We start from the raw sequence: 26886 nt of genomic DNA on the forward strand, positions 1-26886 counted from the left end.
TGTATACCATATCTCACCAGTTACTTACTAACTCCTAACTCCAATTAGCTTTTATTGAAGTGATTAGCATAGGGGTTCAAATACTTTTTCCAAATCACACTGTGAATGTTTGAATGATGTTTTCAATATGGACAAGAACAATAAAATAATTTGTGTGTTTTTGGGTGTACTAGACGCTTTTACCACTGAGTTTTACTGAATGTAACCTCCTAAGAAAAAACTAAAAGCAGCCCTGTAATTTCCTTTGCTGTGTTATCTGCCATGCCTCATAGGCAGCAGTTTTCTTCCCCTATGCCTTTCTCCTCTATTGCTTCCAGGCCTTTCTTGGCCTTAGTTTCAGATGTGCTGCATACAGTCTTAGCCAGGCCGCTAGCAAGACAGGCTTGATGTATCTGCCTCATGTTTTCTGTGGCTTCGTTTTTGGCGTTCTTCAGCAGATCCCCCTGACCCTGAACGGAGACAAAAAAAAGAAGAAAAAAAATTACTGGTAAGAGGAAGTTTTAATTATGGTGTGACTTATTAACATGATGTCCAATTTATATAAACAGGATGGTCAGCAAATTTAAGATATATATAGATAAACATTTGGGCCCAGGCAAACTTTAAAAGCTACTTTAACACACACAATTAAACTACTGTATGTTAGGTGAGATCATGGCAGAGCTGTAACTTCCATGGAGCACAACACAGTGTGCCTAAGCCGGCCTGCAGCAATGCTCATGGCCCCTTCTGCTTCCAGAAGCAGATAGGATGGTATTTGCAACGCCTCCCCAGATGCCAAGAAGTCTTGTTATGGGTCATGGTATACACTATAACCAAATTACGTCCTTTACATTATGCAATGCTTTGTGGCCAGCCATAAGATTAATGTGATATTTGTGGTTGATTCTTTATACCCTGATGATTAATGTTAAGTTTAGTTTGGTGTACAAATCAATGCTAAAGAACAGGATTGTTAAATATCTGGAAATAAATGGTTTGCATGTTCAGAAACAGCACGAGTGTGCTATCAAACTAACTTAATTTTTTTGACTGGGTAACTAAAGTAATAGACCAGGCTGTTAATATAGCCTATCTAGATTTAAGTAAGGCATTTGACACTGTCCCTCATAGAAGACTTATAAATAAATTGCAGTCTATGGGTATGGATGCCAAAATAGTTGAATGGATAAGCCAATGGTTGAGCTCTGAAACAGGGTAGACATTCCGGATGGAACAATTCAAATGGCAAATTACTTAACCCCTTGGTGTTTTAACATTTCTGCGCTGCTCTTGTTTAGCTGTAATTTTATTCTTTCCCGTTTACTGAACGCACACAAGTTATATATTGTCTTTTTCAGGACAAGAAGGGCTTTCTTTAGATGTCATTGTGTTGACTGTATCATATTATTTACTATAAAAAAGTATAAAATATTGTGAAACATTTAGAAAAAAAAATCTTTTACTCATCTATAAAAGCTAATGAAAAAACCTGCTAAACCTGCACGTTATGGGGCAATAAGTACAGGTAGCGTTTTGCTATTTCAAAACCATTTTCCAAATCTGGTAATCCTTCCCCCTGCTATGTGCTATTTCGGGTATCTTTGAAGCCAGACAATGCAATTTACCCCATCAAACCATATATTTTTGAAAACCAGACATCCCAGTGTATTTAAAATGCTAGTATTTCAACTCTTTCCATGCACTAATTCTACCACCAGTCTTTGTCAAACTTCGTGGTAGTCATTTTTTGCATTTTTTTCACACACTTTTTACTTCAGGTATGAATTAACAGGTCCTGGTATATGTTACCGTCATAAAACACCCCTATATGTGTTCAGCAATATGTGTTCTCCTGAGTACAGTGATACCCCACATGCATGGGTTTGTTGGGTTTTTGGAGGGCTAAAGGGCCACATTTGGGTCATGTGCACTTTTCAAATTGGAAATTAGACATGTGGTCATCCTTCCCCCGGTGTTAATTGGGACATTGTTGAACCCGGCCAATTTACCCCCTCAAATCATACATTTTTTTAAAGTAGACACCCCATGGCCAGTATTTTAACTCTTTCCATGTGTCAGGATTCTATCTTTCAAGTTTAACCCTTCGTTTGTTATGATTTACCTATTTAGACCACCCTCTAGACCATCACTCTACCTGGCAATTGTCTGGTCTGACTTTCACCTGGATTTACCTGATTACCAGGCCTATGTCTGGACACTCCACTGTTTGTTAGGTGCCTTTACATTAAGACTGTGATGACCTTACAGGCTGTGTAATCTGGCTCCTGATATCCTGTGATTTAACCTGCATTTACCTGACTAAAGAACCTGGTTCCAGAAGCCTGTGTATCTTTATAAGAAGTCTTATTGGAACATCCACTCTACTCCATTGATTCTGCTTGTCTTAGTTACACCTGCTACAGATTCCAATACTCCTTATAGCTCCAATATCTCACTGGCATGAACTTTCATGTTCGTTATCGTATGCTTTGCTTTATGAGATATAAAAGATATAATTTACCTCCCTTGGATTAACTAATCTGTCTCTGGACTATCGTGTGCTTTATTTTCCTTTTGTACTTGTTCTCATTATAAATAAAGACCAGCAATCTGAATTAACCGTTAACCCCGAGCTAAGACTCTTTCCTGACTTGGTAAGGTTCATGACACCATGCAAGAATTGTTTTAAATTAAAGTGCTAATTTTAGGACTTGATTATAAAAATTGCAGTACCTGTTTTCAACCTGCAAGTGGACCCAGATTCTCAGGAGGGTCTGGAGCAGTTGTGAGCGCTTTCTTCACCCGTTTGAAGTTATGACGGTCCTGGCACGTCAATAGTCATTAACCCTTTGTTTTCAGGTGATGTGCCCGGACCGTCAATTGTCATTAAGGGGTTAAGTAAATTAGAAGAATGGATGAGAATGTGGTAGCTGCAGTTTAATATTAATTAATGTAAAATAATGCACTTGGATGTAAAAATCCCAAGGCAGAATATAGCATTGGTGGCAATGTACTGTCAGTAACAACGGAAGAGAGGGACTTAGGAGTAATTATTTCTGATGACTTAAAGGTAAGTAGACAATGCAATAAAGCATCTCAAAAAGCAAGCATGATGCTGGGTTGCAAATGGAGAGGTATTAGTAGTAGAAAGAAGGAGGTTCCAGAGACCCCATCTACACACTGGTGAGAGTTCAGAGGAGAGCTACAAAAATGGTAAGTGGTTTGCAGGACAGAAATTATCAGAAGAGATTAAAGGATCTTAATATGCATAGCTTGGAGGAAAGAAGAGAGGGGGGGTGTGCATTTAAATACACTGCACAAAATAATAAAGGGAACACTTAAACAACACAATGTAACTCGAAGTCAATCACACATCTGTGAAATCACACTGTCCACTCAGGAAGCAACACTGATGGACAATCAATTTCACATGCTGATGTGCAAATGGAACAGACACCAGGTGGAAATTATAGGCAATTAGCAAGACACCCCCAATAAAGGAGCGGTTCTGCAGGTGGTGACCACAGACCACTTCTCAGTTCCTATGTTTCCTGGCTGATGTTTTGGTCACCTTTGAATGCTGGCGGTGCTTTCACTCTAGTGGTAGCATGAGACGGAGTGTACAACCCACACAAGTGGCTCAGGTAGTGCAGCTCATCCAAGATGGCACATCAATGCGAGCTGTGGCAAGAAGGTTTGCTGTGTCTGTCAGCGTAGTGTCCAGAGCATGGAGGCGCTACCAGGAGACAGGCCAGTACATAAGGAGACGTGGAGGAGGCCGTAGGAGGGCAACAACCCAGCAGCAGGACCGCTACCTCCACCTTTGTGCAAGGAGGAGCACTGCCAGAGCCCTGCAAAATGACCTCCAGCAGGCCACAAATGTTCATGTGTCCACTCAAACGGTCAGAAACAGACTCCATGAGGGTGGAATGAGGGCACGACGTCCACAGGTGGGGGTTGTGCTTACACCTCAATACCGTGCAGGACGTTTGGCATTTGCCAGAGAACACCAGGATTGGCATATTCGCCACTGGCGCCCTGTGCTCTTCACAGATGAAAGCAGGTTCACACTGAGCACATGTGACAGACGTGACAGAGTCTGGAGACGCCATGGAGAACGTTCTGCTGCCTGTAACATCCTCCAGCATGACCGGTTTGGCGGTGGGTCAGTAATGGTGTGGGGTGTGTAACAAGGTGCGGGGTGTTGTTGTGGAAGGGGTATACATTCCCCCTCGATTTTGCAGGGTTTTATATGACATACAGGGCAGGCTGGTGCTCCACCCCGCAGTTTACATGCACCTGGACTGACACAGGATCCAGGCCAGGAGTTTAAGCTGACTCTAATGCACTGGTCAGCTGCACTGACTGCAATATAACCTGACCTGTTGGACAGAGGGAGAGAACAGAGAGTTTGTTTGGAAGCAGCAGGGATTGCTATGCACAAAAGAGACCATCAAAAAGGTTGGTGGGATTACGTTTTGTTTAGTTTTAGACCCTGAGTAGTGAGGGAGTTATATGTTAGTAAGCGCTCAGACGAGCTAGGCTTTTGTTTGTAGGGAATTCTATGAAATTTTGTATATAGCTGCATACGTGGACTACAAATAAATCGTGGCTGATTAACTAACTGAGATGTGGCGTTAATACCCTAGAGGGCCGTGCTGTTTGGTACCCTGTGTGGGTGCAGGATCACAGGTGGCATTTCTTTGGGGGGCCGCACAGCCCTCCATGTGCTTGCCAGAGGTAGCCTGACTGGCATTAGGTACCGAGATGAGATCCTCAGACCCCTTGTGAGACCATATGCTGGTGCGGTTGACCCTGGGTTCCTCCTAATGCAAGACAATGCTAGACCTCATGTGGAGTGGAGTGGAGTGTGTCAGCAGTTCCTGCAAGAGGAAGGCATTGATGCTATGGACTGGCCCGCCCGTTCCCCAGCCCTGAATCCGATTGAGCACGTCTCATCAGGAGCATGCCCAGGCGTTGTAGGGAGGTCATATGGGCACGTGGAGGCCACACACACTACTGAGCCGCATTGTGACTTGTTTTAAGGACATTACATCAAAGTTGGATCAGCCTGTAGTGTGGTTTTCCATTTTGATTTTGAGTGTGACTCCATATCCAGACCTCCATGGGTTGATAAATTTGATTTCCATTGATAATTTTTGTGTGATTTTGTTGTCAGCACATTCAACTATGTAAAGACGGACGTATGTCATACAATTAGTTCATTCATTCAGATCTAGGATGTGTAATCTTAGTGTTCCCTTTATTATTTTGAGCAGTGTACTTAAAGGGATTTAACAAAGTACAGGAGGCAAGCTTAATTGAAAGGAGGAGCAATGTAATAACATGTTCTAAAACTTGAAGGCCAGAGGTTTAGATGTAACTTAAGAATGGTCTACTTTACTCAGAGGGTAGTAGATAAATGTAACAGTCTTCCAGTAGCAGTGGTGAAGGCTAATACAGTGAGGGAATTTATACAAGCATGGGATAGACATATAGGAGATATAAGAGCTGATAAAAGACTGATAGGGGTTTAAACTAGACTTGTGCATTCATATTCGGGCAAACATGAAAACGAACACGAATAGTGCATTTTCGTTGTTCATAGTGAAGAAACGAACATGGCAAAACGTACACGAAGGCGCACAAAATGAAGAATCTTTGTTTCTTCGTGTGGACGCAGACAACCCCCGCTGCTAACCGCACCTTTTCGGCTTCAGCGAAAGTTGCCTAAGCCAATCGTGTAGACGTCTACCTGCTGCCCCGACTACACACTAGGGACTCGGAGTCAGAAGCACCGGTAAGTTTGGGGGGTTAAATGGGGGGCATAAGTAATTTCTGTAGGCAGAGTGCTCTATGAAATGACCTTCATATGAATTTAATCCTCTATACGCCCCTCTGCCTCCTGAAATGGCTTATACGTCCCTATATGCCACTCTGCCCCATAATATGCCTTTTAACCCCCTAAATGCCAGAGTTGCATATACGGGTATAAGGCATTTCTGGAGGCACAGTGGCATTTAGAGAGTTAAAAGGCATATCATGGGGCACAGTGGCATATAGGGGGTATAAGGCATTTCTGGGGGCAGATGTGCATAACTGGGGGGCAGGTTGGAAAATAAAAGGAAATACAAATTAAAAAAAATTGTTTACATAGTTTACATGAATTAACATTTACTAGTAAAACTTTTTTTCCTATAGGGCCGTCTTATATTGAGGCTTTTTCTTTTTTTTTCTTAATATTCAGATTTTGGGGGGTCGTCTTATAATCAGGGTCATCTTATAATAGAGCAAATACGGTAGCTTAAGCATAGTAGTAGGCTCGTGTAAATTTAAAATAAAATACTGCTAGTAGTTTTACTAGTTAGTGTATTATAGTTAAACTTGAGTTAATAACACCATTTAGTAGCTTTAGTTAACCAATTTAGGTAACTTGAGTACTTTGTCAGGCTGCACACAACAGCAGAGTGCAGTTGTGCATAGAAACTTCCTCTATTTTTGGGGGGTTTCATTTTTTTTTCTTTTATTTTTTTAATCATTTTTCTTTATAAAGCTATTTTCCCTGTACCCCTAGTTTTAAACACTACCCTACACACACAGCATAAAATGGATCCTCCTTTTGGGACTAAGAAAAGGAGGGAGGGACAGGCTCCATCTACCACCACCATTTGAGGAATGATTTGGGGAATCATTGCTTGCAGGATCTACGTCATCCAGTAAAGGAAAGGCACCAATATCAGGCAGTAGTAGTGCTGCTAGGCCAACCAGCTCTATGTTTTTTTATGGAAAGCCTAAAGCACCAGAAGCAAGTTAAAGGGTAGCACAACTAGTACTAAGTGCGTGTTGCCCCCAGCAGCATCTTCCTCATCCAGGAGCAGCATGCAAGGTACCAAGAAGAGTAAGTTTAGCAGCAAGACTGAGAGTGATGTTCCCAATCCAAAGCGATCTTTCTCATGGAGGCTTTTTGTAGATAATCCCCCTTCCAAGACCACCACCTCTACCACCACTACTGCTGCGCCAGCTGTTCCTACCGCCACACCACTTCCTCCTAGCACCACTTCTAGCAAGCCACCAAGTCCTTATAGTTTTGTAAAGACAGTTAGAGGATTACATCTAGCAGGGTACCAGAGGAGTGTGAGATTGAGAGGCCAAGTGCAGAGTTAGGCTCTGTTCTCCTTGCTAGTACAACTACTAGTAGTAGTAGTCATGATATCAGTGTTAGCTCCAGCCTAGCAGGAATTCCATTTGATCTGGTTAATTAATAACTTGAAGCATCACCTCAGCACTCTACACAACACTGTGTTTTTGGGCAAAGATGCATAAAAACATAGGGCAGGCAGCAACAACTAGTACCATCTCCAGAGAGAGTGGAAACCCCCCAGCAGCTGCTTCTGAGTCAATAGCAGCTACAGCTAGTGCTGGCAGGCAAAGACCAAGGCAGATTGGTGCACTGCAACAGGTTCAGCCCACCCTGGAAGAATTTTGGGCATTCCACTCCAGGAGGTCAATGTCCAAACAGCAGGCTAATAAAATAACCTTCTCCATGATTGAAGGGGAGCCTTTCAAACAATTGATGGCGGCTGTGGCTCCACAATACACAGTTCCCTCATGTTCCACTCTCAGTAGGAATATTGTCCCCTCACTGTATCGGTCCTGTGTTTCAGCAGTGAAAGAGGAGCTTTCCAAGGCTGCTGGTCAGTGTGTACATTTCACAACAGATATGTGGAGTTCACCTAGCAGGCAGCATGCCTTTCTTTCCTTGACAGCACACTGGTGGCAGCCCGGTGTGTCTCAGGAAGCTGCTGCAGCAGGCTACTGATCATTCCTTCTCCATGCAGAAGTGATGGATGAAAAGCACACTTCCGAAAATATTTTGCCATTGGTTGGGAGTAGAGACAGGCACCAATGGAGGTGCAAACATGGTAAAAGTGCTGCGAGATGGTCATATTGTTGGTGTGTGCTGTGCAGCCCACATTATCCATTTTATAGTCAAGACAGCAATGTCAGAAGGAAGTAATGTAGCAGCAGAAAGATCGCTGGGCACTTCCACCACAGTGTTAAGGTTAGCCCAGTTTTGAGAGAAGAGCAAGAGAGGGCATGTCCTCTCATACACTGTCTACGACAAGATGTGAGTATGCGGTGGAACTCCGCTTTAGATATGCTGGAGAGGATTTTGGAGCAGCAGAGGGCAATCCATAATCTTGCATCAGAACACAATATTGGGATGACATCTCTATTGAATAGGGAGGATCGGACAGTGATCGCCCAGTTGGTGGCAGTCCTTAAACCATTCAGGGATGCCACAGAAAATTTAAGCTTAAACACTGCCAGTCTGGCCCAGGTAATCCCAGTGGTTCTCCCATCTAGGCAGCAGGATGGATGTGTTCCTTGAAAACCGTGAGGCTGTTCAAGATGGAGCTCAACATCCTGACATACAGTAGCAGCCATAGTCAGGAAGCTGCAGGATCTGCTAAAAGTACACCTTCGCAAACGCATGGAAGAAAGTCCCGAAATGATGTTAGCGTGCCTTTGCGATCCAAGGATTAAGGGAAAGCTAGCAATCAAATTCAATGTTCTTAGTAGCTACCGGGAACAATTGGTTCAAAAGGTGCGTGACTGGCAGTGTAAAAGGGGAATGCTGTCTGAGGAGGGACAAGTACAGGAGGAGGAAGAGATGATGTTGTCTGCTACTCCTAGCAGCAGCAGCAGTGCCGCAAGCAGCACAACACAGCTGAGTAGAACTGCTGCGTGATTGGGAAGAGGCACTTGAGAGTATAGTTGGACCCACTGACAGAGCTAGCAGCAGAAAGGAGAGTAGTGCTACTTCACAGAGGTCAAACAGTTCCTTCTGTGCCTAATGTCGATCCTCTTAGCTACTGGGATTAAAAGAAGAGTGTGTGGCCTGCATTCTCATGGGTTGCGCAGCAGCTGCTGTCATGTCCGCCAACCACTGTTCAAAGTGAGCGTGTGTTTTCTATGCTCACGCATGGCACCTCATCTGATGGAGCAGATTGCCTTTCTTAAATAAAATTTGTCCAAGTTGGGGTACCCAGCTCTTAGCTTGGAAAGTTAATTTTCCCAAATGGTCAAGGTAGTTTCTCCTACCTGGCTGCGTCTGACCATGATTGGATGCTTTGCCCTGGGCAGAGCCGGCCTTAAGTGTTCTGGCACCCTGTGCGGACTACTCCTCTGGCGCCCCTCCCATCCCATCCCCTTCTCAAGGACCAGAGCAATTTTCTTGTTTTCGCTATGTCTTTTTTTACTCATTTAGTGTACTAAACTTTCCCCTACTTAAAACCCACCATATAGTACTGTATTGTTTTAATTTATTTTGGGGGGGGGGGTGAACACCTACCTAACCCTATCGAACTTCCTACTAACTAACCCCCTATAACATTAAGTACCCAATTTGCATTAAAATTAAGTGAATATAAAAATATAACCTCTTAGGGTCAGAAGAAAATGTTAAAAAAAATGTTTATAGAAACTTATGTTTCTATAAAAACTTATGTTTTGAGACCCAGGGAAATCACTATTTCATACTGTTTTATGTCTATATTCAGTTCAGAAATACAGTGAAAAGGACAGAGACAGAAAGAGAAGAGAGAAAAAGACAGTGCTTACAAACACTTGAATACTAATTTAAGCGTAGAGAAATAAAACATTATTAGACGTGCCTAGGGCTGCAACTTATGATTATTTTCAGAATCGTTTAGTTGGCTAATTATTTTTTAGATTAATCGAATAAAAAACAATATGCAAATTTTTTGATTATTTAAAATAATTTAATGAAGAAACTGAAACAGAATAAAAAGAGTCCCAGGGGTTTTTAGTACCTCAAGTCCTGGAGAGATTTTGCCATTTTTTGCGGTATGTCGGTTCAGCGATTATTCCCCTTTCCTGTGAATAGTGTAACCATGTAAACTATATATTGTTTTTTCAAGGAGAGGGCTTTCTTTTGATACCATAGTTAATTAGCTGAAAAGTTAGGATGAGAAAGTTAGTAAAAAAACTAGCGAAAATTAGAAAAAAAACCTTTTTTCTTTTAATATATTTTCCCCTCTGAATCCACACAAAGTTAGGTAAGTAATGGAAAAACCTGATTTCAAAAATACCTAATTTATATAGAATTTCCATACTTTCCCAGCACTTATAGGGAGCTTACTATAAGGTGTACATTATCCTTTACAAAGCCATAGAATTTTTACATTAGGTATGATGGGATTGCAACTCTAATTTTAAACCCAGAGAAACCCAGCCAAAATTGTTTAGCTGCATCTCCTGATTATGGAGATGCCCCACATCCTTAGCTTTTTTTTTATCTCTAGAGGGTCATATCCATCCTACATATATTACCCTATAGCAGGGGCGTCCAACATGCGGCCCGCCGGCCAAATGCGGCCCGCGAGACCTCGAGGTGCGGCCCGCGTAAGATCAGCAGCCAGGGCAACCGATCTTACGCGAGCCGCACCTCAAGCCCTGCTACTTACTTGTGGGAGGGTCTTCTGGACTGCACAGAGGAAGCGGAGTTCACGTGACATCCTACCTCCTCTGTGCTTTAGCAGAGAAGGCAGAGGGAGGCCGCGCCCCCTGCTGAAGTCTGTGAGCGGCATCGAGGAGCTGCAGTGCAGGTAAGGGGGTGGGGAGGGTGTTTGAATGAGTGTGTGTGATTGAGGGAATTAATCTGTGAATGAATGATTATATGAATAAATGAGTGTGTGTGTGTGTGTGTGATAGCATGGATGTGTAAGTGCTGGAACCTAGGCATGATGGGACTGTGTGCAAGACATTTTATTTAAAAAACCAATCTTTATATAAAAAAGTTTTCTGTAACCCCTATCTAATCCCCAAAATAACTAACACCCACCCTTTTAACTAGTCAAAAATCTAACCCTTTTCTGTCTCTCTCCAGCTCAAGCACTGCCTTTGTCATTTATCCGTGCATATGATTGACTGTAACAGCGATCACATGCAAGGAAGACCATTTTTTATCTTTGATGTTTCAAAGTATGCCTTTGGTGCTCTAGGGACTTCTTTTCATGGAAATGTATCATAGGGGTTACTGGGAAGAAGTACAGGATTTAGGAGTAAATATGTCTGAGGACTTAAAGGTAGGCAAGAATAAAACAAGCACGGAACTGAGCTGTAAAGCTAGAGGCATTAGTAGCAGAAAAAAGGAAGTGGTTATGTAGCTTTACTGATCTCTGGTCAGCATACCTGGGAACTTCTGAGCTCTGGCTACCCAGAACCTTCCCTTGCGGGACGCGGCCAGGACTGCCCACTGATGTTATTCAAAGGAAAAACAGGCGGAGAGCGGGGCGTGTCAAGCCCCGCTCCCTCGACCCGAAGGGTATCCGCTCTTGACCCGGTGATCCGGAGAAGCAGCGTTTTACCTGGACCCGGAGATCTCTGGCTCAAAACCAGAGAGTTCCCAGGTATGCTGGTTAAACCTCACCTACAGTATTGTATACAGTTCTAGGAGACTCCATCTCCAGAAAGATATTGTCATTCTACAGGAAGTTCAGAGAAGGGCTACTTAAATGTTGAATGGTTTGCAAGATAAATATTATTAGGAAAGACTAAGAGGTCTTAACATAGCTTTGAGGAAAGATGAGGGAGAGGAGATGTGATAGAAATATATAAATACTTAGAGATTTAACAGTAAAGGAGGTAAGTTTATTTGAAATAAGGAGAACTGTTAGAACATTAGATCATAATCCAAAACAAGGGGGTCAGAGTATTAGATGTAACATAAGAACAGTTTACTGAGAGGGTGGTAAATAAGTGGAACATTTTCCCACTAGTTAAAGAGGTTAAGAACTGATTAAGGTTTGATTCTCCAAAGCAAGAAAAAACAGAACACGCAAGATGTACCAAATCATTGTTATCTGCACGTACATTTCAGACCATCAATATGTTTATTTTTTAAAGAACCAATAAAATACATCATACATGCATAGTTAATTAAAAATAACCCTCAATAATTGTCATGCTGCATGTGTAACAGGAGACCTATACCCCCTCACTGCCTACAACTCCCAGAAAGCCTCACTCCATAAGAAGAGTGTCAGCTAACACTATTGGTCCACTAGCACTAAGGAGGCACGGCCTCCAACAGGAGTTGATGCCTATGGAGGATTGCAGGAGAGTCTGTAGCAACACCATAGCAACACACACCTGAAGATATTTTCTCTCAGTCTGTGATCACCAGCTACCTATTTAAACCTGCTTGCGGCAGTATTCATTGCTTCTTCAATCTGGAAGCTTCCCTTGTGAGTACACCTGTTGCAGTACTGCTCTGTCATTGCTGTATGTTTATCCTGTGTATCAGACCTTTGCTTGTGACCCTGTTTATGGTCCAGTACTGCCTACCTCTGATCCCTGCCTGTGACCTTGTTTATGATCCTGTACTGCCAGCCTCGACCTTTGCTTGTGACCTGACTCTGCTTTTTGGATATTCCTGGCTGGTACCTCATCTCTGGACAATAATTGCCCTTGTGCACAAGTCTCACCCCTGCATTTGTGGTTATATCATCTGTCAACTGAGGTGGTATCTATTTGCACAAGTGAGCTGTTTATCTTCCTGCATCTAGACTCCATCCTGGAAGGTAAGTGAATTCAGGCGTTACAATAAGGACATTTAACCCTCTAAATTCTGACATGTTATAAACCATATATCAACCATATTGCACTACACATTACTAATAAATACTATTTGTATATTGATTTCATTCATTTTCTACTCATCAGAAATTTGTACTATAATCTCTTGCATTCACTATGACATGCTCCTATCTCCACATGATTAATAATGCAAGGAAGATGCCACAGTGGACATGCACACATCCTGTGAGTATGATGATGATAGGTGTGGGTAAATAGTGTGGTTGAGGATGATGGGAATCTGAATATTCAGGCTGCCTCATGTAGATCCTTTCATAAATAATGGGAGACCACACATGATTTTTGACGTTCAACGCAAAACTCAACTTCTTTAACAACGAATCCTTAGGAGAGGATGATGAAATATTCATTTTTTCTTTTTAGCTAGCTTCTGGGACTGCTGGCTGTGGCATGCGATCCTTCAATTTCTCCTGCACCTTGAGTTTGTCAACATCATCAACAAGGATAGGAGGTGATGAGATGGTTCTGGAACTCGTATCGGGTGTCCACGGCTTATCAAGAGAGATGGATGGCCACTGGATCAATGATAGCAACTATGGTGAAGGGACCAACATTTTTGTAAGGACAGGCCAATCATACATGAGCGGATGAAAGCCATACTTTGTACTGGTACTGAGGGCTACGGACGGCCAGCATTGTTCTTATAACTAGCATGCCCTATGAAAATCGGTTGCTGTATGTGAATTTAGCTAGAAGGGAGAAGCTGGCGTAAGTGAGCGATGTAGCAATGAAGATGTTATTCTAGGGTGTGGTTCGTCTTCTCAGTTTGCCCATTAGTCTGGGGGTGACAAGCAGAAGACAGATGTCTTTAACTTTGTAGCCCCAACAAAATCCTGCCAAGAGTTTGGCAGTAAATTGTACTCCTCTGTCAGAGAGAATCAAACAAGGCAATCCATACAAACAGAAGATTTTCTTGAAAAATAGATCTGACATCTTGCCAGCAGTAGGTGACCCAATGGTAGTGATTAACCCCTTAAGGACCGGGCTCATTTTTCGTTTTGTACCCTGTGGGACCGAGGTTGTTCTGACACTTTTGTGGTGCTTGTGTTCAGCTGTAATTTTCTCCTCACCCATTTAGTGTACCCACATAAGTTATATATTGTGTTTTTTCAGGACAAGATGGGCTTTCTTCAGATACCATTATTTTGATCGTGTCATCTTATTTACTATAAAAAAAACCATGGTGAAAAATTGAAAAAAAAACACATTTTATGACTTTTATTTGAAAAATCTTTTACTCACCTAAAAAAGCAAGTAAAAAAAAAACTAGCTAAGTAGATTCTACTACTTGTCCTGAGTTTAGAAATACCCAATGTTTTTATGTTTTTTTTGCTGTTTTTTGTAAGTTATAGGGCAATAAGTACAAGCAGCGTTTTATGATTTCCAAATCTTTTTTAACAAATCTGGTAAGCCTGCCTCCATCTCCTCTTTGGAATATCTTTGAAGCCGGTTAACTCAATTTAACCCATTCAAACCATATATTTTTGAAAACTAGACACCCCAGGGTATTCCAAATGCTGTTATTTTAACCCTTTCCATGCACCAATTATAGAACTACACTTTGTCAAACTTTGTAATAGTAATTTTTTTTATTTTTTTTCCACACAAATTGTACTTTAGTTATAGATATACAGGTTCTGGTATATGTCACTGTCAAACACCCCAATGTGTGTTCAGGAACATCTCCTGAGTGCAGTGATACCCGACATGCATGGGTTTGTCGGGTTGTTTGAGATTTAAAATGCCACATTTGGGAAGTGCGCTTTTTTTTTCTCCATTTTGGTCAGTCTGTACCTATGCCCTATCTTTGAGCTCGGCCACTCCAATTTACCCCATCAGCCATTTTTTTTATATATTAGACACCCCTTTGGTATTTGAAGTGCTTTTATTTTAACTCTTTGTTGAGATTTTTGAGAAATTTTAGCACTTGCTCAAAATAATAAACTTTATTTTTTTAATACTTTTTTTTCTATTTTTTTTTTTACACATTTTGCTGGTACTGGATGGTTCATCACTGCATAATTATTTTTAAATGTTAGCACATTTTTTTTTTCATTACCTGTATTCAACCTGCAAGTGGAGCCAGAGTTCTCTAGAGGGTCTGGAGACTGTCTAGCGAACTCTTTCTTCTTGCTGATGGCGAAGATCACTGGCAGCTGCGGCTGTGACCGCTCTCCGGAGCGGTCACAGCCCATCCAGAGGTAAGTGTTTGGTGTCGCTGGATGCCTCCTGATCGAGGCATTCCAGCGACACCATTTAAGTAAACGCTTTTAAAACGGGCGTCCGCCGCCATACAATGTATGGCGGCTGTTGACGCCCCGGGGAGGGGCCAGACATGGCCCCCGATGCCGATCTCGGCGTTACTGAATGCCTCGACATCGAGGCATTACAGTAACGCCGTTTAAGCGAAGAAAGTGATCGTTGATCACTTTCTAAGCTTATTTAATTTTTTGACGGTTCAGGACCGTCAAAGGTCATTTAGTGACCTTCTTGTCATGACGGTCCTGAACCGGCAAAGGTCGCGAAGGGGTTAAGTAAGCCATCTAGGTAAGTTTGTCGACCACAACCATAATAGTGTTATTATTGTAGGACAAAAGGAGATCCACTAGATGTACCCTTGGCTCAGACACAAGTGTCCTACGATTGGACGATTTTGATCTCCTTTTCCATCTCTGGCTACTGAGTCAGTTCCAGGATATTTTTAAACCATGGTCATGGACGACTAAGTTTTGTATGGGGTATTGATTTAGGAGGTCAATCGGAGGAAGCCAAAAAATGTCCAGGTTATAAAATAGTGTCTTTGAAGTTGAAATAGTCGTGCTGCTGTTGATGCAGTTGATATTTTGCTTCCCTTGGTGGTAGGTTGTAGGTGCATATTACCTAGTAAGGTATTCTACTGTGGTCTGTGCAAATAGTGACTGGGTGGTGTGCTCTCTCCAACAGATCTGTTCCTTGAGTGTCCTCTTTATAGCAAGGAGTTCATGGTCACACTATAACTGCATTCCACAGTGGATAGTCTTTTGGAGAACATAAAAAAACCTAGTGTAAGGTGTCCATCTCCCCTTGGCATTAGGAAAGGACCACACCTACTGCAGATCCTACAGTGTCCACATCTACAAATAATGGGCTTTTGCTTGAGGGCCTCAGGAACCTATGCAAGTGAACTGGTCAGAGGGTACTAACCAATTTCTGCTAAACATTACTATACAGTAATATACATTACTATATGGTTACCTTAGTCTCGGAGCTGGCAAAGTCTTTGCCTGAAAAACTGGGGAGAACGATGATTTCTTGTGTTCATGGGACTGTGTACTATCATGGTAATATTATGCTACCTGTAGGGATAAACGGTAAAAAGATCATGGTTACTTCCACTGTTAGTCATGTGAAAAAGAAAGTATACCCTCTTTAGTTTTATATATCAGGACACAATAACAATCATCTGTTCCTCAGCAGGTCTAAAATTAGGTAAATACAACCTCAGCTGGCAACAACACATGGCATATTACACCATGTCATTTTTGTTGAATAAATCATGAAGACAACATAAGGAAGGCATGTGTTAAAAACTAAGTATACCTTATGATTCAATAGCTTGTAGAACCACCTTTAGCAGCAATAACTTGAAGTAATCATTTTCTGTATGACTGTGAGTATCAGTCTCTCTGGAGGAATTCTGGCCCACTCTTCTTTACAACGTTACTTCAGTTCATTGAGGTTTCTGGACATTTGTTTATGCATAACTCTCTTAAGAGCATTTCAATTGGGTTGAGGTCTGGACTTTGACTAGACCATTGTAACACCTTGATTCTTTTCTTTTTCAGCCATACTGTTGATTTGTTGGTGTGCTTGGGATAATTGTCCTGTTGCATGACCCAATTTTGAACGAGCTTTTGCTGTCAGACAGATGGCATTACATTTGACTCCAGAATACTTTGCTATACAGAGGAGTTCATGGTTGACTTAATGGCTGCAATGTTCCCAGGTCCTGTGGCTGCAAAACAAGCCCAAATCAGCCCTCCACCACCTTGCTTTGTATGAAGTATTTGTACTGATATGCTGTGTTTGGGTTTTTGCCCCAAGGTGGCACTGTGCATTATAACCAAAGATCTCCACTTTGGTCTTGTCTGTCCAAATGACACTATTCCAGATGCCTTGTGGTTTAAGATGCAACTCTGCAAGCCCAAGTCTTTCTCCTGGTAACCCTTCCAAACAAACCATACTTTATTTTAGTCTTTTTCTAATTGTATTGCCTGGAACTTTTAACACTTAACATGTTGAGGTTTGTAGAGTCTGAGATGTAACCCTTGGGGTGAATTTGCTGGGAAGATTGGCAACTCTCGAATGTTTTCCACTTTTGAATAATCTCTCTCACTGTAGGATGATGGACATTACATTGTTTGAAAAGGGCCTCATAAGCCTTCCCAGATTGATGGGCAGCATCGATTGCTTCTCTAAGATCATTGCTGATGTCTTTCCTTCTTGGCAATGTGTTCAACACCTGAATGCTTCAGACTACCAAACTGCAAAAACTTTGGATTTTATATTGGTAGTCACACTTGCTAATGATCAATTAATGAATGGTATTTTTATTTTTTTTAGCAGCATCTTAATTCCTATAGAATCAAGGGTGTACTTGGTTTTTCACACATGATTTCTCCATTTTTGGCTTTATTTTTGTTGAATAAATAATTGTGTTGTTTATCTGAGGTTGTATTTACCTAATTTGTACACCTGCTAAGGAACAGATGATTGTTAATTTATCATGATATGTAAAACCATAGAAATCAAAGGGTGTACTTTCTTTTTCACCTGACTGTATACCTAGATTACCATATCCTGTGTTATTAGGGAGGAATTTCCATGGGTTTTCTAGCAAAGAAGGATCCCTTTCTTAGCGCAACCACAGATCCCGGATTGCCTGGGACCAGAGCCGGCCTTAAGTGTTCTGGCACCCTGTGCGGACTACTCCTCTGGCGCCCCCCCCACCCCCCCAAAGGAAAATAAATCTCCCCCCTCTGCCCCTTCTCACTGCCTCCTCATCCCTGCCCCTTATCACTATCTACCCCCTCTCCCTATCCTTACTTACCTTGTTGCCGGAGTCCTGTGGTGGGAGCGGGAGGCGTCCGTCTTCCCGCTCTGCCGCGGTGCACGCTTCACAGCAGAGCGCCAGAATAATTCCGGCGCTCAGCACGAAACGCCGGCACCGCGACTGAGAGTGAGGGGCGCCGAACGGTTGCTGAAAACTCAGCGCCCCTGTCCGGGACTTAAATGAAAACACCGTTTTTTTTTGGTTTTTTTGTTTAACTTTTTATTTAACATCCTCCATGTTAAATAAAGTACAAAAAAACCTTTATTTAACATGGAGGATGCTAAATAAAGTTACAAAAAAACAATGTTTTCATTTAAGTCCCGGACGGCGCCCCTGTTGCCATGGCGCCCTGTGTGGTCGCACACCCTTAAGGCCGGCCCTGCCCGGGACAGTCCCAGAATGGGACTTTAAGGGCCGGGTCCCGGGCAGCCTCAATCCGGGACAATGCATAGTCCCGTAAGGAGGTCTCAGCCAATCAGGAGAGACTTCTCAACTCTCCTGGTTGCCTAAGAGTTCAGAAGTCTCTCCTGATAGGCTGAGTCCCTCCTTCACACCAACTCAGAGTAAGCTGCAGCCAGACACCAGGTATGTGTGTTTGTCACTGTGTTTGACTGTATGTGTAATGTCTACTACACCACCTTCATCTATTATTTTAGTTTAGGTTGGCATGATCTTCCTTTACGTAAATCCATTTTGTTTGTGATCTTAAGTTCAGGTGTTCAACAATCATATCCTTCAACATACCGTATTTGCTTGATTATAAGACGGTTTTTTTCAGAGCAAATGCTCTGAAAAATACCCCTCGTCTTATAATCGAGGTCGTCTTCTAATCAAACCTCAAAAAAATGTCCGTTGGGGCCAGGCTGCTTACCGGTGCTTTGGTCGCGAGCAGCGTCTCTTCTAGCAGCAGGAGAACAGAAAGCTAGCAGTGTCACATAATTCTGCCTCCCCTCTCCTTCCTCTGGGGGCGGGGCCAGAGAAGTTGCTCGCACAGCCGGGCCCCTGCAGAAGTCTTCGAGTGAGAGATCTGCAGTTCAGGTAAGGGGGTGGGGGAGGGTTTTTGTGATTAATGTGTGAAGTATGTGTGATTAATGGAATGAATGAGTATTTAAATGTTTGTGAATGAGTGTGTGTGATAGCATGGATGTGTAAGGGGGGGGTGGTAGCATGACAGAGGGAGTGTGTACTCACACTCCTATCATCCCCAGGTTCCAGCATGTACTGGCTGCCTTGGCTTGACAGGAGTGTTATTGCTGTTAGCAGTTATATACCTCCAGAAATGCCTTTTAACCCCCTATATGCCACTCTGCCCCATGATATGCCTTTTAACCCCCTATATGCCACTCTGGAATATAGGGGGTTAAAAGGCATATCATGGGGTAGATTGGCACATAGGAGGGTATAAGACATTTCTGGAGGCAGAGTGGCATATAGAGGGTTAAAAGGCACATCATGGGGCAGAGTGGCAAATAGGGGGTGTGACAGGACCGACCTGTACCCCGACTGGGTACTCCCGCCAAACGTTGCTTCCTTCTGACAGGACACCAACAAGTAACTACTTCAGCGCCAGACAGAACCAGCGTTGTAGATAGAAGTGGGGACGTCGCTGCACCGGAGCTGCATTGGCACTGTGGCTATCCGAAGCTTAGCTACACAGTGTGGCTACAGCCCACCCAAAACCTCAGGCAACACTCATGTTGAGGTGAAAACAGGACTCCTTTATAAATAACAAATACAGAGTTATATATACACAAGTAGAAAAGACAAATATCACATGATCTAATTACCATGTCAGGAAGGAAGTAATTAGATCAAATCCTGCAACACAATATCCGGGGGAAAGACAGGATGACACGAGAGATAAATAATTACATTAACTGGGGACGTAGACGTGGAATGACGATAGACATAATTGGCTTGAGACAGACAATGGCCAGGACACAGGGATAACAGGAGCTCACAGGATTAACAGCTACCTGTTATGTAATTGATAACTAGGTATGCAGCAGTGACACCTAGTCATACCTTGTCTTATCTTAAGACAAGGGATAACTCACACAATAACAGGGGAAACACTTCACACCTATACAATTAACAATGCTAAGACAATCAGCCTTCTTCCTACCACAGGATGTCCAGCTGACGTTACAGTTTTGAGACACTGAGTGCTAAAACATGGGGAACATCAGCAGAAACTGAACCCCTGTATCCACACACAGAAGTCTCTACACGGCCTGGGCCCATAGTCGATAGGGAGGAGGCTGGCTCTCAGGCCTCTCCAGGGGCCCCAGTGATGGAGGGTTCTGTCACACTTCTCCCCCTTCCAAATAGGACTGACACGGGAGGAAACCCCAAACGGGTTGACTCCGTAGTCAGTTAGTTCACTTAGCCCATCAATGCCCTCCCGAAACTGGTGCCCCAAATAATCTGCCCCTCCAAGAGCAGTACTCCCCCGCCCCACCTCCAGAAAAATACAACTGCCGCTGGAGAGAAGTGCCTACAGCACTTTCTCTCTGGAATCTTCCCAGTCGCTGGGGAGTGATGATGCCTGCATCTTCTCCCTGGTGCTCCTGTTGTCGTTGTGGTGATGGGTTGGCAGCGCCATCTCCCAGGTCATCTGTCCGCTGCTGGGGAGGAGGGAAGACACCCTCGGCTCCCTGAACTGGGATCTGCGGCTGGGAAGGGAGGACAGGTTCCTCCACTTCCGAATCTGTGAGCTGCTGCTGGGGACTGGGTACTCCCGCCAAACGTTGCTTCCTCCTGACAGGACACCAACAAGTAACCACTTCAGCGCCAGACAGAACCAGCGTTGTAGATAGAAGGGGGGGGCGTCGCTGCACCGGAGCTGCATTGGCACTGTGGCTATCCGAAGCTTAGCTACACAGTGTGGCTACAGCCTACCCAAAACATCAGGCAACACTCATGTTGAGGTGAAAACAGGACTCCTTTATTAAAGACAAATACAGAGTTATATATACACAAGTAGAAAAGGGGCAAGACAAATATCACATGTTCTAATTACCATGTCAGGAAGGAAGTAATTAGATCAAATCCTGCAACACAATATCCAGGGGAAGGACAGGATGACACGAGACATAAATAATTACATTAACTGGGGACGTAGACGTGGAATGACGATAGACATATAATTGGCTTGAGACAGACAATGGCCAGGACACAGGGATAACAGGAGCTCACAGGATTAACAGCTACCTGTTATGTAATTGATAACTAGGTATGCAGCAGCGACACCTAGTCATACCTACAGGGGGTCTTAAGACAAGGGCTAACTCACACAATAACAGGGGAAACACTTCACACCTATACAATTAACAATGCTAAGACAATCGGCCTTCTTCCTACCACAGGATGTCCAGCTGACGTTACAGTTTTGAGACACTGAGTGCTAAAACATGGGGAACATCAGCAGAAACTGAACCCCTGTATCCACACACGGAAGTCTCTACGAGGCCTGGGCCCATAGTCGATAGGGAGGAGGCTGGCTCTCAGGCCTCTCCAGGGGCCCCAGTGATGGAAGTTTCTGTCACAGGGGGTATAAGGCATTTCTGGGGGCAGAGTGGCAACCCTGGGGGCAGATGTGGATAACTGGGGGGGCAGGTTGGCAAATAAGGAAATAAAAAATTATATATTTTTCTCAATCATAGCTTTTATTAAATATGAAAAAATTGTTTACATGAATTAATATTTACTAGTAAAACTTTTTTTCCTATAGGGTAGTCTTATATTCAGGCTTTTTGTTTTTTTTCCTAAATTAATATTTAGATTTTGGGGGGTCGTCTTATAATCGAGGAAATACGGTAGTTTTCATTAATTTCCCCACTACTGATGTAAAACTCACACGCCTGTTGTTGCCCGACTCCTCCCTACTACCTTTCTTGTAAATGGGCACATGCATGGAGGCGCCTGGCTGTATAGTAGTTGATGGTATTATACTCCTGATCTAATATTTGTGTGTATACATTTCTGTGCCGTTCCCAATAAAGCCAGTCCTGTTTTTACCTCAACATTGGTTATGTCTAATTCTTGAGGTGGGCTGAATATGCTAAGCTACAGCAGCAACACAGCTCTGATGCAGCACCATTCCCCTTCTCTCTACAATGCTGGTTCTGTCTGGCGCTGAAGGGGTTAACCACTGGTGTCTCGGTAGAAGGAAGTGCAGCTTGGCGGGAGAACCTATCCAAAATATAGGCCATCCTGTCACATAGGCAAAGCTCACAGCTAACCTGAAAATGACTGCAATTGGCCTATAAGAGGCAAAGTATTTGGGATACACAGTTGGTAGAGGACTTGTAAAACCCCAGTTGAACAAACTGGCAGCTATACAGAACTTCCCCACTTCCAAGAAAAGTAAACAGATCAGGGTTTTCCTAGGTCTAGTGGGATACTATAGACAGTTCATTCCCAAGTTTGCAACCATTGCTCAAACTTAAGTTTACCAAAGCCAGGAACCCTAAAACAATTAATTGGACAAAGGAGGCAGAAATCTCTTTTGGGAAGTTAAAAACTGCTCTATGTACAAGTCCTACATTAATTGTTAAAAGCCCTGTATCAAGTTGTTGAGGGTGAGGAACACCAAGTCTTTTACTTGAGTAGAAAACGGAACCCCAAAACATGCATTTTATTGAGAGGGGAGCATTAGCCATCATATGGGGTATGGAAAGTCTTAAGTACTACCTGCTGCATAGAGAATTTATATTGGTGACTGATCATGAACCCTTAAAATAGATGTATGTAAGTAAAGATAAGAATCCATTACATTACCAGATGGTTTCTGTAGAGAGTGACCACATCAACCAGTTCATCTGGGCTGGAAAACATGCTGTCCTGCAGTACGGAGGATGTATAACTAATTTGTTCCCTTGAGGAAGTCTATACAGCCCACATACTGTAGGGCAGTGCTTTCGTTGGGCAGGTAATCAATATGAAAAACTTACACATGTTCTGGAAAACATGGCCAATGAGGTCACCCTATTTCGGTCCCAACAATATTCCAATTTAAAATTCAACATATACCGGGATGAAAACACAGGCTTAGATAAGCTACTAGGTATGTCTGGGACTGTGACGGAACCCTCCATCACTGGGACCACTGGAGAGGCCTGAGAGCCAGCCTCTTCCCTATTGATTAAGGGCCCTGACTTTGCAAAGACTTCGGTGGCTACTCTCAGCAGTATATCATCCTCTCGGCAAGTGATGGATTATCTCTGGCAGACAGCCGGGATCTGCAACCAGGGAGTGACCACCATTGTTTTAGTTTAATGTTGTATAAGTCAGTACCTGTTCCCCCCCCCACTCCCTCCCCCAGTTCCACCACTACAGACATTTACCCTGGCCATCCCTGGAACTGATTTGGGCCAGTAATAGGCAGTGGAGATTGGGGCCCTATTGTATTGTTAATCCCTTTACTGCCCCTGTAATCTCTGGGAGGCTGATTAAGGGGGCGGTTTGTATCCCAATATCTTGTTTTATGTTAATGTGTGTTTTGCTGGATATATATCCAGCCGTCCGTGTCTAAAATAAATAAGTTCTCCAGAATTTGACCATACCATGGTGACATATATGTCCAAGACAGGCCATGTATGTCACCATAGTATGGTCAAATTCTGGTGTCTTGAGCACCTTGTGTGGAGGGAATGAACTCGAGGATGTGTCATCCTGCTGGGCAACGCGAATGTGGCCCTTTCTACAGAACGTCGCCGTGCTGCCTTACTACGCCTCGATCCATGCCTCATGAATTTGGGGAGCAAGGAGTTGGGGCCAACTGCTGAGGGTCTCCTCTTCGGTGATGCCTTTATTAAAGAACTGAACAAACATGTCAATATTTTTACATCCTTTATGAAAGTCTAATCTTCCATGGGGAAGGTCTTTTCATCTGGTCAGTGTTTTTCCACCAGGGCTGGACGTCCGAGGAGCCGGGCTGCCAGCCGATCTGCTACTAGAGGCTCCCGTGCCTACTACCCGCCATCATATCGACCTGGCTACAGGCTCCGTGCCCGGTCTTCCAGAGGCTCCAATAAAAGAAGCTTTGGTGGTTCCTCCCGTGGGAGAGCGCAAAACTGTAAGTCCTTTATCTTCAAATCTCTCTTCCCACCTAAGGGTTGCGGACAGACTATCTTTCTTTTCCCACAACTGGCCCTTCGTCTCCCTAGATCCATGGGTCGCCCTTCAGTCGGTTTAGACTTTTCTGAGCCCCCTATCCAGCTCTCCCTTCCCTGTCCCCCCCCCCCGTCTCTGCCCTCTCAACAGGCTCTGGTGGACCACTGCACTTCGTCAGCAACATTTTTCTAGTCCACAAGAAGTCGGGAGAGTTTTGTCAAGTAATCAATCTCAGGCAGCTCAACATGTTCGTCACATACAGATATTTCAAGATGGAGGGTATTCACCTTCTCAGGGTCCTCCTTCTCGAGGGCAACTGGCTTACTTGCTTGGACCTCAAGGCCGCCTACCTGACGGTCCCGGTTCATCATGACCACTGGCAGTTTCTCCAGTTATTCCAGAACAACACTCTATTGCAGTTCACCTGTCTTGCCTTCGACCTCAGCTCAGCAACAGGGGGACATTGGTCAGCAGACAAAAGACAGTTGCATATCAACTGCCTGGGACTGATAGCTCTTTCGCTATCAGGAGTTTGGCCGCTGGCCGGTCCAATTGCTGTCTCCTCTTTCGGATGGACAACATTTCAGCCATACAATTTATCAATCATATGAGGGGTCCTCAGTCCCACATCCTAACTGACCTCACCAAGGACCTTTACGACTTCTGCCTAGCCAACAGCATCAGTTATAGTTGATGGGGTGTTTAGGGTTAATTTAGGGGCAGTTATGGTTGATGGGGTAGTTAGGGTTAATTTAGGGGCAGTTATGGTTGATGGGGTCTTTAGGGTTAATTTAGGAGCAGTTATGGTTATTGGGGTATTTAGGGTTAATTTAATGCTGATGACTGAGGGTTAAATTAATAAGGTTAACTTAAGGTGCAGTTAGAGGTAAAGGGGGGCAAACTAAGGGGAATCTAAATCCTGGGGCAGTGAAGATTAATCCTGTATTTATTTATAAAATTGTGTCAGTGTGCTGCGAACGAGTCTGTGAATCTCTGAGGGCACTATGGCACATCTGGGGAGGACAGAGTGACATATCTGGGGTATAAGGCATATAGGGTATATAAGGCATATGTGGGCAGGACGGAGTGGCATACCTGGGGGTATGTGGCATATGTGGGAGGCAGTATGGCAAGCCTGGGCTCAAATGTGCATAACTGGGGAGGCAGGTTGGGAAAGAAATGCATTTTTATAATTTTATTCTGCTGGTTTTTTTGTTTTTTTAACATCCTGTTTGTTTACTAAATTATTTTAAATAAATCAAAAATTTACATTTATTTTTTATCCGATTAATCGAAAAAAATAAACGGCCAACTTATCAATTATGAAAATAATCATTAGCTGCAGCCCTGGAAAGGATTACATTTGAATATGTTTGTGGGTACTCGTTACCACCAATGAAGGAGATTAAGGTATTATTCGTATATAACACAGTGTACAGAGTGGCATTCCAGGCTTTACATCCAAAGTCAAAGGGGAAAGAGTTCCCGGGATCATTTTCCCATTTATTAGTTGGCTTTAATTTAGAAACTTTATCCATACATTTAACCCCTTTGTGACTATGACTGATTTTATTTTTTGTACCCCTCATGAAAATTAACATTTTTGCGGTGCTCATGTTTAGCTGTAATTGTCTTTCCCGTTTACACAAGTTATATTTTTTTTCAGGACAAAAAGGCTTTCTTTAGATGTCATTTTGATTGTATCATATAATTTACTAAAAAAAAAAGTATAAAATATTTTGTAAAATTGGGGTGGGGGAATTGACTTTTACTTGAAAAATATTCTACTCATCTATAAAACTAATGAAAAAACATGCTAAATAGACTCTACTATTTGTCCTGAGTTTAGAAATACCCAATGTTTTTTTGCACGTTAAGTACAAGTAGCGTTTTGCTATCTTAAAACAATTTTTTTGCCAAATCTGGTTATTCTGCCCCCATGCGCTATTTTGGGTATCTTTAAAGTCGGCCAATGCAATTTACCCCACCCGCACCAGGGTATAATATGCCTTTTAACCCCCTAAATGCCAGAGTATTAGGCATTTCTGGAGCAGAGTGGCAAGCCTGGGGGCAGATGTGCAATGGGCAGGTTGGAAAATAAAAGGAAATAAAAACAAAAATATTTTTCTCAATCATAGCTTTTATAAAAAAAAATAGTTTACATGAATTAACATTTACTAGTAAAACTTTTTTCCTATAGGGTCATCTTATATTCAGGCTTTTTCTTTTTTTCCTAAATTTTTTTTTTTTCTTTTTTTTCTTTTATTGGGTTACAAATGATATTACAAACAAGTAAGCATTAATTATATAAGATATTATGGATGCTTGCAGAGTATATTTCAGATTATCCAAATCTTTAATGAAGGTCGAGACTATAATTTGGAGATAACCAGAAACACATAAAAAAACAGTAAACAGACAGATGGTTCAGGTGGGTTAAAAGACAATGCTCCTCCAGTAATGGTCCCTAGATCTATTAATAAGGTTGGTATGCAGAGAAAAAAAAAAAAAAGGGTTTTCCACTTTCTTCTACTCCCTAACCTAAAAGAGAAAACTTCTTTATCCAATTGTGCCAATTTGTTGGTTTAGCTGATCTTTTACAGTATTTGATTCCAGATTCCATTTTAAGTTGATAAATCAATTGAATCCGGATCAAAAGCCAGGATGGAATGATTTTAGATTTCCAATACCTTCCTATGCTTAGTTTAGCTGCAACTAATAAATGGACAGTTATTGCTTTTTGTTCTTTTGTCATGGGAGGAAAATTAAGATGTAACAAGAACTTTGCAGGTTCGAAATCCAAGTTCACTCCCACTATTTCTCTAAATTGTGTGGCGATGTCTTGCCAAATACTTAGTAATTTGTGACAGGACCACCAGATATGAGTAAAATTACCTTGATCAGCCTCACATCTCCAGCACCTCTCTGAGGCTTGTGGATACATTTTAGCTATTCTGGTGGGAACTAAGTACCATCGATTTAATATTTTATAGTGCAGCTCCACTAAGTTG

At 42.8% G+C, this 26886-nt stretch overlaps 1 protein-coding gene across 1 annotated transcript in view; it reads right to left on the reverse strand.

Annotated features, from left to right (window-relative positions):
- Nucleotides 1-266: 266 nt before the first annotated feature.
- The window catches only part of LOC149287531 (inactive phospholipase C-like protein 1), a 174914-nt gene continuing 148294 nt past the window's right edge, over nt 267-26886 (reverse strand). The window contains exon 6 of the mRNA XM_089492690.1: nt 267-449. Coding sequence (XP_089348816.1) covers nt 267-449 — 183 coding nt within the window. The remainder of the gene's footprint in view (nt 450-26886) is intronic.

The sequence above is a fragment of the Sceloporus occidentalis genome, unplaced genomic scaffold (genome assembly GCF_023333645.1).
Source record: "Sceloporus occidentalis isolate IW3139 unplaced genomic scaffold, rSceOcc1.0.p SCAF_59, whole genome shotgun sequence".
NCBI classification, from domain to species: domain Eukaryota; kingdom Metazoa; phylum Chordata; class Lepidosauria; order Squamata; family Phrynosomatidae; genus Sceloporus; species Sceloporus occidentalis.